The sequence below is a fragment of the Artibeus jamaicensis genome, unplaced genomic scaffold, assembly GCF_021234435.1.
Source record: "Artibeus jamaicensis isolate MK-2021 breed Jamaican fruit bat unplaced genomic scaffold, CSHL_Jam_final contig_797, whole genome shotgun sequence".
Taxonomy (NCBI): domain Eukaryota; kingdom Metazoa; phylum Chordata; class Mammalia; order Chiroptera; family Phyllostomidae; genus Artibeus; species Artibeus jamaicensis.
Genome location: NW_026521977.1, coordinates 21478632 through 21492673, shown reverse-complemented (window position 1 = coordinate 21492673; position 14042 = coordinate 21478632). Strand labels below are relative to the sequence as shown.

Below are 14042 nucleotides of genomic sequence, written 5' to 3'. Positions count from 1 at the left end.
TTTTGTAACAGGAATGACTACAACCACCTGTTTCATGATGAGCAATAGGGAATGGAGTGAAAGCATTTTGAATAAGGGATGTAATAAGAAGAAGAAAAACATATGAAGGCAAAATAGTGGGCTTTCTAAAGGGAGCAGGAAAAATACGCGGGCAATCTTTAGGATGGGGGACTAGGCCAAGAGTTCTCAGACTTGACACCAAAGGTGTGATCCAGAAGAGGAAAAACTGATGCATCAAGCCTCAGCAAAATTAAAAATTTTGCTCTGTGAAAGATCCTGTTAAGATGAAAAGAAAAATTAAGGAGTAGAAGTAAATATTTATAAATCACAAATTCAATAAAGCAGTGGCATATGACATATGTAAAGAACTTTCAAAACTCAACATTAAAGAAAAATCCAATTTAAGAGGGACAAAAGACACATACAGACATTTCACCAAAGAGGACATGTAAATGACAAACAATGCCATGAACACATAGTATCATTATCCATTAGAAAAAATGCAAATTAAAACCACCATTAAAGACTTACTAGAAATGGCTGAAACGAAAAATTGTGATAACACTGAATGCTGGCGAGGATGCAGAAAAACTAGAAAACTCATACATTGCTGGGATAATGCAAAGAGACGCAGCCACTCTGAAAAAGCTTTCCAGTTCCTTGCAAAACTAGAACTGACTTACCATACAAACCAACAAGTGCACTTGTTTCATTTATCCCACAGAAATAAAGAATTATTCCCACAACTCGTACACAAGTGTTCAGAGTAGCTATATTTGTGGTAGTCAAAAAGAGGAACCTGTCTAAATGTCCTCAAATGAGTGAATAAGTAAACAAACTATGTAAAGTAAACAAACTTTATTGCCTGGTAATATTCCTTACTGTGGAATATTACCAGGCAATAAATAGGAACAAACAACTGACTTATTCAATACCTTGAACAAACTCAAAGAAATGATGTGGAGTGAAAAAATCACCAATCTCAAAAGGTTAATATACATACTGCATGATTCCCTTCATGTAACATTCATGAAATGACCATTAGAGAGATGCAGCACAGATTACTGGTTGCTGGGGAGGGAAGGGATGGATGTGAATATAAATGCGGTAACATATAGTGGAGTCTCGGAGTGGTATTACAGCTGAGGATCTTGATTATGGTGGTGCTTATGCAAAGCTACACATGCGATCTAGTTGAACCACTCACACATACGAATGAGTGTAATATACGACTGGTGAAATCTTAATAACCTCTGCGGGTTCTACCAATAAGGACTCCCCAAGTTTTCATACTACAATGACACAAGATGTTAACATCACAAAAGACTGGAGCAGGAGTACATGGGATCTGCACAATTCTTTGCAACATCATGTGAATCTATCCAGTAAATCTACAATTATTTCAAAATTAAAAGTTTAAAAAAGAAGGAGGAGGCGCAGAAGAAGTGCAAGCCAGTTCAGGCAAAAGAGATGTAGGAAAAGAAAAAAATGATCACTAAAAGTTTTACCCAGAATGTTAGAACTCAGGCATGTTGATTGCTTTCCCCCTGCAGAAAGCTCTGGGGGGTGGGAATAATACTAATCTATAAAATTACATGTTTAAGCAGAAACTTTCCTCTTGAAAATTTGCTTCCCTTTCCTGCTCGTTCATCCAAGATACTCTAATGAGGTTTCTTGAGGCTATCTCTCATTAAGCCTTGCTGTTCATCAGCAGATTGCATAAAATCAATTTTATTTCCCCAAAATAATACTCTTCCCCCAAGCTGTTTAAGTCAATCCAGAAATATCTGCATCGACTCACAGAGGCGGGTCAACTGAGTACTAGACTGTTTTCAATTACACGGTTATTCATTCCATTAAACAAAGAAAAACGCACACAAACTCCCTCCCCCTGCTCGCTTGCTGCCATTCTGTAAAAAACAGATTCCCTGTGGACGTGGGATCTAAAGGATAAACCCATAAGACAAACTTCAAAAAATCCATTGTTTTTGAAATCAAGATTTCACCTGATGTCACCTTTTCACCACCATTTTTGTTTCTCTTATTTGCTATTTAGAAAAATTCACAGAGTTGTGAGTAATCACAAGTAAATACCCTATCTTCAACGCCTAACAAAACTCCTTCATCATTGGACACTGCAATACACAAACATCAAACACATTCAAACCCATCTCCCATCGTCAGAAGTGTAATCAACCATGTCAATTAGTTACATACAATAACAGTGAGCATTTCGGTGAACACTCTTTCAAAGCCCCTGACAAAGCTGAGAATCCACAAGACAGTAGTTTCTGAGTCCACTTTATAGCTCTATAATCATGCAGTAGTACTTCAATCATTAAAGACATTAATTCATTATAATCACACCTTCACAAGGGATGCAACGTCCCACTAATGCTTCTTTTATCCATACTGCATAACAACTGTAACACGGAGGCATCACTCTTAATCAAGGTCATCCCCTTCTCTCCAGCTTGCTGAGCCTGTCGGCCACCTGCACAGTACATGGCACTTGCTCAAGGCCAGCAAGCCTGTCTTCACAGAAACCTGCACAGCCAGTCAGAGGCAGGTGTAGACCAAGCCAACTCCATCAACTCAGCTTGCATGAGTTCATTTCCAAGGGTTTCAAAATGCCATACCTTGCAAATAAAATCCACCTTTCCATTTGACATTATCTTCAAAGAAATGAGATTTGAAAGATGTATTTCCCAACTATTTTTAATTCTAAATTCTTAAAAATGTGAAATTATACATGGGTTTTAAGAAGTAATACAGTAGTTTCCCAGTCCCCAATTACTCTCAGGATTTTTATTTGCAATTTTGCCTCAGTGTACACAACACACACACAACTTTTCTTACCAACCTGGTTTCTATACTCAGAGATGGAAATCAAAAACACAAATACCCTCCACTAAAAGAAAAAATTTTAAGTGACTATTTTATTACAACATTGTAAAACTCTTCTGAAATTTTTCCCCATTTAACTTCAGAGCAAAGACTGCACCTTAAATTAGAGAGCACAGACCACAGAAAAATACCAGTGATTCTGCTTAGGTGGCCATATTTAATTAACTGCTTTAAATAAAAAATGACAAGTCATTTGTCATGTTCTTCTCTTGACAACCCATCACACTAACTGTAGAGTGTTCCTGTCTACACATTTCCTTCTCCTTCCTCTTTCTCTTCTCTCTCAGTGCCCGCTGGGGCTCCTATATTGTGGGACTCACTCAGCCAGCCAAATGGCTCCCTTTCCTATACTACTCATATTATTTTCTTAAAAATCAGCCTATCCAAATGCTAGGAAGACTTGCCTCTGATCTTATTTCAAACCCTAATGAACCCACTGAGCAACAATGTAATTTAAGTTGTTTCTCCGTTTATACACTGGGCCCCGACTTCCCCATAAACGCGGTGGTGAGTCCACAGAAGGGTGTCCTCCCGGCTTCCCTTCCACCCACCAGGTAGCACACACACTGCCAAATGTGTTGCTAATTTCCAGCTTCTTTGGGAGACAACTAACACGTTCAGCCATAAACCACCTGTTATTGATGCTGGTAAGATGCAAAGGCTAAAACACTCACCTACAGCACCTACCCATGGTTTCTATGTTGCATTTCTTATTTTATATTTACTGTAGTGATATCCAATATGTCAACTTTATGACAGCTGTCACTGATGCCAGACTTTCAACGACCCTAATCATGACATCACACCATAAAAAGGTTAGGGAAATAATCCAATATTCTTTTGCCGACAAAAAAAAACAATCATTGTGTAAGTAATTAGAAAAGATGAGGATGCTTTTTTTAAAGGATGGATGAACATTTCAAATGAGAATCAGCCAAACAACTGAACTACTCATCAATTTAAAAAAAATCGACCCTGAAAATATATCCTAAAATTTTTCCAAAAATATGAAAATACTCATTTATACAAATAAATTTATAGCGCCATCATATTTAGCCAGGATTACCTGAGTACACCCTTTATACCAGATACTTAATATCCATTAACTCTCACAATAAGGCCGGCACTGTCCCTGTTTTGGCGATAAGGAAACAACTTCAAAAAGGTCACCCGGCAGCAGAACTGAGATCCCAGTGCAGATCTATCTGCCGCTGAGCATGGCTCTCTCTCACCCAAGCCGCCAGCGAACTGATTAATGGATGACAATAGTGCATGGTCAGATAAATTATGTTACATCTACTCAATGAAATTTTATTAAAATTACAATAGTAAAAATAAAGTATACACTTCACCGTCTATATAAAATAATTTTAGTGTTCTATTAAACACTAAAACAAAATTTAAATGCATTCTCATTATAACTAAGCAAAAATGTGTATAGATTTGGATAAACATTAGAATATGGCACAAAGAAGTGAAAAATTCTATGGTTTGGTGATAGGTTCAATGGGCTAGTATATATTTTTCTTGATGTAACTGTTTTTAACAAGCTGTTTTTAAATTATGGCAGCAACAAGACGGTGGTATTGGTGAAAGAACAGGCAAATGGATCAATGGAACAGAAGAGGGGGCTCAGAAACAGACTGACACAAATAGAGTTCACTGATCTTTGACAAAGGAGCAAAAGCAATATACAATGTAGCATAGATAATCTTTTGAACAAATGATTCTGGAACAACTGGACATCCACATGCAAAAAATTAATCTCAGCACAGACCTTACACCCTTCACAAGAATTAAATCTAAATGGACCACAGAGCCAAATGTAAAATGCGAACTATGAAATTCCTAGGAGATAACGTGGAAGAAAACCTAGTTCTGCTGGGTATGATGACAACATTTTAGATACAGCACTAAAGACATGATCAAGGAAGAAATAATTGATAAGATAGACTTCATTAAAATTAAAAGCTTCTCACCCTGGCTCGTGTGTCTCAGCGGACTGAGTGCCGGCCTGTGAACCAAAGGGTGCTCGCTTCGATTCCCAGTCAGGGCACATGACTAGGTTGCAGGCCAGGTCCCCAGTAGGGGGCGCAGGCGAGAGGCAACCACACATTGATGTTTCTCTCCCTCTCTTTCTCCCTTCCTTCCCCTCTCTCTAAAAATAAATAAATAAAATCTTTAAATAAACAAACTTCTGCTCTGTGAAAGGCACTATAAAAAGAATGAGAAAAGAAGCCACACACCAAGAAAAAGTATTTGCAAGAGAGACATCTCATAAAGGACTATTATCCAAAATATACAAAGAACACTTAAAATTCAAACCAAGAAAACCACCCAATTTAAAAAATGGGCTAAAGACTGTAACAGACACCTCAACAAGGGAGATAAACAGATGACAAATAAGCACGTGAAAAGATGCTCCACCTCATACATCATCAGGGAAGGCGAATGAAAACAGTGAGATGCCAGCCCTGACCAGTGTGGCTCCGTGGGTTGGGCGCCCGGCCACAAAGTGGAAGGTCAACAGTTCGATTCCCAGTTAGGGCACAAGCCTGGGTTGCGGGTTCGGTTCTCAGTAGAAAAACGTACAAAAAACTACTGATCAATATTTCTCTCTTACATCAATATTTCTCTCCCTCTCCTTGTCCCTCCCTTCCCCTTTCTCTAAAATTAAATAAATAAAATCTTAACAAACAACAGCAATGAGATTCCACCAACAACTATCTGAATGGCCAAAGCCCAGAACACTGACAGCACCGAATATTGGCAGGGACGGGCAGTAACAGGAGTTCTCATGCACGGCCGTGGGAAGGCAAAATCACACACCACTCTGGAAGACAGTTCGGCATTTCCGTACAAAATGAAACATATACTCACCATGATCCATCAATCACGCTCCTTGGAGCGTATTTACCCAAAGGAGCTAAAAATTTACATCCACACAAAAACCTGCACATGGATGTTTATAGCAGCTTCATTCATAAATGCCCAAACCTGGAAAGCAACCATGATGCCCTTCGGTAGGAAAGTGGCTAAGCAAACTGTGGTCCACCCAGATAATGGAATATTATTTAGCACTAAAAAGAAATGAGCTATCAAGCTGGGAAAAGACATAACCTTAAATGCATATTACTTAGTGACAGAAGCCATTCTGAAAAGGCTACATACTGAGTGATTCCAACTGCAGGCACACCTCATTTTATTGCACTACACTTTATTGGGCTTCACAAATGCTTCATTTTTTTTGCAAATTGAAGGCAAGAGCCTCCACCAGCAAAATGATCACTACTGGCGCTATTGTGAAACTCACCTTATTACAGTGGTCTGGAACGGAAACCACAGTATCTCTATCTAAGATGTGCCAGTGGGTAACATTTGGGGAAAGGTAAAACTATAGAAAAGGTGAGAAGAGGCGGGGGAAGGGAGAAAGGGATGTGTAGGCAGAGCACAGAATATTTTTAGGGTAGTGAACCTATTCTATGTGATACTATAATCGTAGACAAGGGTCATTTCACATTTGTCCAAATGCAGACCATTCAACACCAAAGTGAACCCTGACAGATGCTCCGGACTCTGGGTGACGATGATGTGTCAGTGGAGGCTTGTCGACTGTATCAAATGTGGCCCTGGCTGGGGATGTTGACAGCGGGGGCGGCCACGCACAAGTCGTGCAGGAGGGATATGAGAAATCTCTGTGACTGCCACTGGATTGTGCTGCGAACCTGAAACTGCTCTAAAAAATAAAGTCCATTCAAAAATTAAGTCAAGTCTTACCACCTTTGTTTTTCTCTTCCTTTGATCAGAAAACTTTGGGGTGGGGGTAGAAGAGGCTACAGACACAGCTTTTGTTAGCGACACCCACCGGGAGCGTCTCCCTTGACCGAACACTCCAGAGAGTGTCTATACTATTTGTACTGTTTCAGAAATGAGGAATGAGGCTTAGGGATTAAGTTGAATCCACCTGGAAAACCAGGTCGGCCTGACTCGCAAGGCCGCTGTCCCCATCATCTCCCGGTACAACGGTGCACAGCAGCTCCCTGACGGAAAGGTAGTGATAGACCTCCCAGCGCTAGCTCTCCTTCTGAGCCTTACACTAAAGAAACTGAGACGGTCAGGGACCAATTCAAAGTCAAATGATTGACAGCAGTCTTAGTGGTCTCTGCTCTAGGAAAAACAATTTCCTGTTTGATTCATGATAGTATGCCCTTAAATCATAGCAGTTACATTCATTTCCTTCTGCTTTTCTAAAATAAAAACTATATTAATAAAACTATAAATAAGGTTTCAGCCAGATTATTCTTCTGTCTTTAGAGATGAACAGTGGACTGTATTTCCATTCTCTGCCAGTAAGGAAATAGTTAAGTCTTGAGGGTACACCCTCGTGGATATCTCCCTTAACCATCTAAAGAAAAAAAAAAAGGTCACAGTCGGTTACTCCCGTTAGACTCTCGTTCACTTGAACATCTGTAGGCACACTTACACACTGTTTACCATCAGCCTTCGGCTTGCCACGGTCAGAGCGGGCAGTCAGTGAATCCTCCCCAAGTGCTGCTGACATTTAATACCTGGTTTAGCGGCAAAGATTCAGAGAGGGTAAGCAGCCCTTCTGGCATTCAGGTAGGTCCAACGCCTTCATTTCTACCAGAGCTAAAAGACGGGTGTCTGTGTTTGGCGGCGTTATGGGAAAGACCCATTCAGCAGTGCGTTAATTAACAGGTGGACGAGATGTCCAGATGGGAAAGGGATGATGTAGAACTTGGAAATGCTGGGGCTTTCTGGTCTCAGGCTGCTTCTAGGATGCTTCTCTAGCCTAAGTATCAGAGAAAAGACCTGAGTCTTGTTTTACTGCCACACCAAAAAAAAAAATCAAATAATGTATTCCTTAAACCTGATTAACCCTGCAAGATACGGTTAATTCATGCACTAAATGACTGCAGTTACCTGACGTCACCTGCTATTTTGGAGCAATCGGGAAAACACTGGCGACACTGATCAGTACTTTTCAGGCTTCAGAGCTCAGTACTTTCCTTGGGAAGGACAAAGAGTCCGTTCAGACACAGGAAACTACAAACCCAGACCTCACACTCTCGATCCCCTTTTGAGTCTCAACTACGCCCTAGCTTCACGGTGCATAAACGAAAATCTCCCGCTGAGAAACGGTAGCATGGGGTTGGAGAAACTGTATAAATTTACTGAGCCTGTATTTCTGTCTTTTGAAAAGAATCTTTAATGCATTGACTTTGAAACTTCCTGCAGTGGAAGAACTGTCTTCTTTTTCAAAATCTGCCTGTTTTTATCTAGCCTATTTAAAGAAAACCTATTAATGTAATTCTAGAATAACCTTTTAAAAACTCTTACAAAAAAAGATGTGACACACGATCATATGAAAACATGGAAAATATACAATTTAGTTTCTACTTTAGTGAAAACTAAGTTAAAAAAGCAAAATTTCAAAAACTAAATAAACACTGCAAAATAATATAAAAACACTTTCAGTGTTCCTGTTTATGCTTTAAATATAAAAGTCATAAGTCATCTGGTTTACTATGGGTTACCTAAAAATTAAGTACACAAATATTTGAACTGTGTTGCAAGAGGAGATAATTCGTCTTAATGGTAATAAACCTTAGCACTGTTTTAGGTCCCTGAAATTATGAGATGTGGCAATAGCAGGGCATCACCGGGAGAACAGGTCAGAAATCTTTAGGGATCCAAGCTAAGCTACAAAACACGAGTGGTGCTCCTTACTCCCTGCCCATGAAAACGTTTCTGTTTAATCTGCCATAATTAATTCTGTCATAATCTCACGATGACAACCTTAACATGAAGCCAACAGGCTGCAATGAAAGTACTTTTTTTTTTAAGCTTGCCGTTTAAAAGCAAGTGTTCCTTGGGATTGTGCACCTGAAACCTATACGATTTTGTTAACCAGTGTCACCCCAATAAATTCAATAAAAAGGAAGAAAAGCAAGTGTTCCTGGTGTACGTGCACCCTGGACAGGTTCCTGTGTCTCCCAATAATGGTCTCTGTAAGTGTCTAAAACAAACAGGCTTTGGCTTTGGCAGTCTCTCCACCCAAAAGTGGGCGATTCCCTGACAATCGTCACACAGCGTGCTGAGTGTACCCCTTATGGTTTGCATTTACTGAATTGCATTTCCTCTTAGTCCCTATGGAAAGCATTTTCTTCGATGCACAGATGCCTTTTCTTATGTATACTTGGATAAGCCACAGATAAAGAAAACACGAACACTTGCCCACGTTAGTTCGAAAGCAGAGCAAGCTGCCAAACCTACAAAGCAGCGTGGTCTGAGGAAGAGACTTGCTTTCATAACTTTAACAACAGTCCCTCTCATTCACCATTCATTTCTCCCTTGGTTTAATAACCCACAAGACGATTATTAAAATACCATATCTTAAAGACTCTCCCAACTAAAACTAGTAAGTAGAAAAGATACTTAGCAATTAATTACATCTGTCTACAGAAGTGCTTCCAGGCAAAAAGCCCCACCAACATCTCATTAGACTGACCATAGATCCTACCTGGTCCAAGGAAGCTTTGCAGGGGGATAAAAATATAGTATTAACACTTATTGAATACTTACTAAGTGCCAGCCACTGTGCCATAAGATTCACATACACAGGGACTCACACTATCCCATATATTCTTCAAAACCACCCAAGGAGTAGTTATTAATATTATCCCCGTTTTAGATAAGAAAAAACAGGAGAAAATAACTTGACCGAGACGGTACCAGAGCAACTAAGTTTTAAAGCCAGGACTTGGACTCAAAACAGTCCAACTTCCGAGTTTCCATATTCAATAAGAAGTTCCAAAAAGGGTAACAGGAATGAAATATTTCTAAATACCTAAATCGAACTCGCCACCAGCACCTCCATTGTATATGCTTATCCAATTCTCTCATTAGTCTAAAAAAAAGTATCAATCTATACCTACTGACTGGATTCCCAGATCCTAAAGCCCTCCAATCATCTCCAATACTATAAACATCATCTGCCATGTCCCACAGGTAACTGTGTACTGACAACCTTACTTTTGATAAGTTCAGCATAATCATAACTATCACTTACCTTGTGCAAAGCCCTGTTCTAAGCCCTTTACGGGTACTAATTTACTAATCATAACTTAATCAAGCATATGAAGTAAGTGAAATTATGGTCTTATTTTACAGATGAGGAAACTGAGGCAGAGAGAGGTTAAGTGACTCGCCCACTTTCATGTACACAGTGGCAGAGCCAGGATTTTAACACAGCCAGTCGGCTTTCAGAAACCACATTCATAGGCACTGTTTTAGGAAGTACATTAACAATTTACTCTTCAAAGGCAATGAATCTGTGCTATTTTAATTCCTTTATCCTTTGGTTCCTAGGACTTCTTCCGCAAACAGGGAGGCTGTTTCTCATTAAGGCTCATCACGTCTCTCTAAGGTAGGTGATAATAACAAAAATAAAAATGTATGAAGCTTACTCCATCTGGCAAATACCCCTTTTAAAAATACTATAACATAAATATTGAATCCTGAAAAATTCTGGCACCTCTTTGTGTTTAGTGCTTGCTTAGAGTTACTAAAGAATTACTTCAAATTTCTTCAGCTGGAAAGATAGGTCTGAAATAACAGCCACTAACTCTATCTTCCTAAAGGGAGAGAAGAGGGAAGACGTGAGAGGGAGGGGAAGGAAGAGAGATAGTTGCTTAGGAATCATCTCTGCTTCGCTAAACGCCTGAAAACCACAGCGAGAGCAACTTTAGAAAAACAACGGGCCTTTGACGTGGCACTCGAAAGTCTACCGTATTTTCATTACTAAACACAGGGCCGGTAAAAAATCACTACCAGGTAATTTCTCCCCAGTGGTCCAGGTATTCCGAGACTCGTCTTTCAGTTCTGCAAAACAGTCACAGCTTTTCTAACCTCGGTGCCCGCACCCCCGCCCCGAGCTCCCTGCCCCAGCAACTTTGCTCAGCGGTTCTGCTCTGAGCGGAGCTACACTGCATCCACACGGCATCCGGGCAGGAGTCTGCAAGGGCACCCCGGCCTGGCGTCCTTCAGGCTCCGGTTTCCAGGCAACCCCACGCTGGCCGGAAGAAGCTGTGCGTCCTACCAAGTTACCAGTTTAAAAGTCCCCGGGAACACCTGGGCAGAAGGCTGCCGGAAGCTTCCCCAGCCCCTGCCACCGCCCCGGTGCAGCAGACTTCCCATAACCCGGATGATGGGTCTGTGTTAGCCCCTCTCACCTCCCATTCCCTAGTTTTTCGCTTTGGTTCCCATCTAGTCACTTCGCACTTTCGATGACCTTTTTCAGAGAAACATCCTAGGAGTCTTCCCTCCAGGAGTAACGAAAACTACCACAGCCACACAGCTCATAGAGAACTGATTCCTGGGAAATGTAGTTCTTTCTGCCGTTAAGTGGTGAGTCTTTAAGGAAAAAAAGGACTACAATTCCCAGAAATCCAAAGGAGGACTGTCCTGGTCCCCAAGATGTGCCTGCTGCTTGGATTGTATTAGAAAGGAAGGTTCTGTGGCTCGTTGCTTACCTAAATACCTGGATTTTGCAAATTCAGTCCCACTACAATCTTGTGGGAGAACTTTTTTTTAAACATGCTTCCTACATGGGAGGGGATCTAAATACAGCGATTTATCTAAAGATATAGTAAGGATTTTTTTTTTTGGTAATTCTTTCAGATAAAAGATCTGTCCACGATCAAAAAAATATGTCACTACAGATGATTACAGTCGGTAATAACATAGGCTTAATCCAACCGGGCTTCTCACTGATGAATTTCGATGGGCAAATTTTCTTCTTTGGTCAGAAAGGCTGGCCCAAGAGGTCCTGCCCCACTGGAGTTTTCCATTTTGATGTAAAGCATAACCATCTCAAACTGAAGCCGGCAGTTTTCTCTAAGGATTCCTGCTACCTGCCTCCTCTTCGCTACCCAGCCACTTGCACATTCAAAGGCAGTTTAGAGTCTGAAAAGCAACAATACATTATCCATGGGGGAAAAACACCAAACAATGAGCTTTCCGATAAGATTTATGTCATGTCTGTTGTGTGCAAGAACAACAAGAAAGTTACTTTTTGCTGTACTGAGAAAGACTTGGTAGGAGACATCCCTGAAGCCAGATATGGTCATACAATCGACATGGTGTACAGTCGAGGGAAGAGCATGGGCGTTGTCTTCGGAGGGCGATCGTACATACCTTCTGCCCAAAGAACCACAGAGAAGTGGAATAGTGTAGCTGACTGCCTGCCTCACATTTTCTTGGTGGATTTTGAGTTTGGGTGCTCTACATCATACATTCTTCCAGAACTTCAGGATGGGCTAGCTTTTCATGTCTCCATTGCCAGGAATGATACCATTTATATTTTAGGAGGGCATTCACTTGCCAATAACATCCGCCCTGCCAACCTATACAGAATAAGGGTTGATCTTCCTCTGGGTAGCCCCTCTGTGAATTGCACAGTTTTGCCAGGAGGAATCTCTGTCTCCAGCGCAATCCTGACTCAAACAAACAGTGATGAATTTGTTATTGTGGGTGGCTATCAGCTTGAAAATCAGAAAAGAATGGTCTGCAACGTCATCTCTCTTGAGGACAACAAGATAGAAATTCGTGAGATGGAGACCCCAGATTGGACCCCAGACATTAAGCACAGCAAGATATGGTTTGGAAGCAACATGGGAAATGGAGCCATTTTCCTTGGCATACCAGGAGACAATAAACAGGCTGCTTCAGAAACATTCTATTTCTACATGCTGAAATGTGCTGAAGACGATGTGAATGAAGAACCAAAAACATTCACAAATAGTCAGACATCAACAGAAGACCCAGGGGATTCCACTCCCTTTGAAGACTCAGAAGAATTTTGCTTTAGTGCAGAAGCAAATAATTTTGATGGTGATGATGAATTTGACACTTATAACGAAGAGGATGAGGAAGATGAGTCTGTCACTGGCTACTGGATTACTTGCTGCTCTACCTGCGATGTGGATATCAACACGTGGGTACCATTTTATTCCACTGAGCTGAACAAACCTGCCATGATCTATTGCTCTCATGGAGATGGGCACTGGGTCCATGCCCAGTGCATGGATCTGGCGGAGCGCACACTCATCCAACTGTCAGAAGGAAGCAGCAAGTATTACTGCAATGAGCATGTGAAGATAGCGAGAGCATTGCAGACCCCAAAACGAACTCTACCCTTAAAAAGGCCTCCACTGAAATCCCTTCACAAAAAAGGTTCTGGGAAAGTTCTTACTCCTGCCAAGAAATCCTTTCTTAGAAGGTTGTTTGATTAGTTTCACGAAAGCCTTCCAGATTCCAGTGCATCAAATTTTTAAACCTATCTTTAAGAATCATAGTAATGATAAAGTTATATTCCTATTTTCATTTATTGAAAATGCCTGTGTTTTCTTTTAGTTAGATGAATTTAGTACCAGTAAAAAGTGTGTATAATACAATGGTACATACTTGAAAATACTTTACTCAATATGTGTTTAATAAAATTTCCTGGTCTGAATTTTTCCATTCAAGGATTCATAAATAGAGAAGCAGTAATAATAAGATAGATAGATGGATATATAGATAGATGGACTCCATTGAAATGAATAAATAAAAAAGGAAGCTGTGTCAAGTTTGTTATATTTTTATCAGGGTATCTGCATGTACTTTCTTCAAAGCTTTCCCCATCATATGGTGTACAAATGATGAACCAAAACCAGTCACTTGACCCAATTCTTGGAGAGGGTTAATGAAAACTGATACTTACCACTCTGATAAAAAAAAATGAGTGAGAGCATGTGCCTTAAAAAAAAAACAGATTAATAAATCACATGGAGAACAATAGCATGGTTTATTTTCCCAAATAATAAAAGTTTAAATTTTTTTCTAGAGTTACTAGGTAGAAGATTTCAAATGGGGAAAACACAAATTTCTGTATATAGCTAGTTAATACATAGGGCTTGCTACCAGTGAAAATTATAAAATCAGTGAGCTTGCTAAGGTTTAATTAAATACTTTCTAGAATGAAAGTTAAAAAGACTATCAATTTTTGAGGCTCCAAGACATCAACTGATAATTAAGTGGCCTTAGAAACAAATATCTTTCCTCCTGAAGTA

At 40.2% G+C, this 14042-nt stretch overlaps 2 protein-coding genes across 6 annotated transcripts in view; one reads left to right on the top strand and one right to left on the bottom strand.

The window, feature by feature from the left end:
• Positions 1–11288, bottom strand: part of IFTAP (intraflagellar transport associated protein) — a 56440-nt gene extending 45152 nt beyond the window's left edge. For 3 of the 5 annotated variants that reach the window (XM_053673164.1, XM_037128302.2, XM_037128301.2), the window contains exon 1: positions 11163–11288. The gene's annotated coding sequence lies outside the window, so the exon portion shown is untranslated. Of the gene's footprint in view, positions 1–7390; positions 7474–10882; positions 10977–11162 lie in introns of those variants that run through there. The other 2 variants (XM_053673166.1, XM_053673165.1) reach the window with 2 other exon arrangements.
• RAG2 (recombination activating 2) lies at positions 10299–13223 on the top strand. Its single transcript, XM_037128300.2, has 2 exons — positions 10299–10357; positions 11611–13223. Exon 2 carries the CDS (start codon positions 11640–11642, stop codon positions 13221–13223), a length of 1584 nt encoding a protein of 527 aa, XP_036984195.2. The 5' UTR covers positions 10299–10357; positions 11611–11639.
• The last annotated feature ends 819 nt before the right edge of the window (positions 13224–14042 follow it).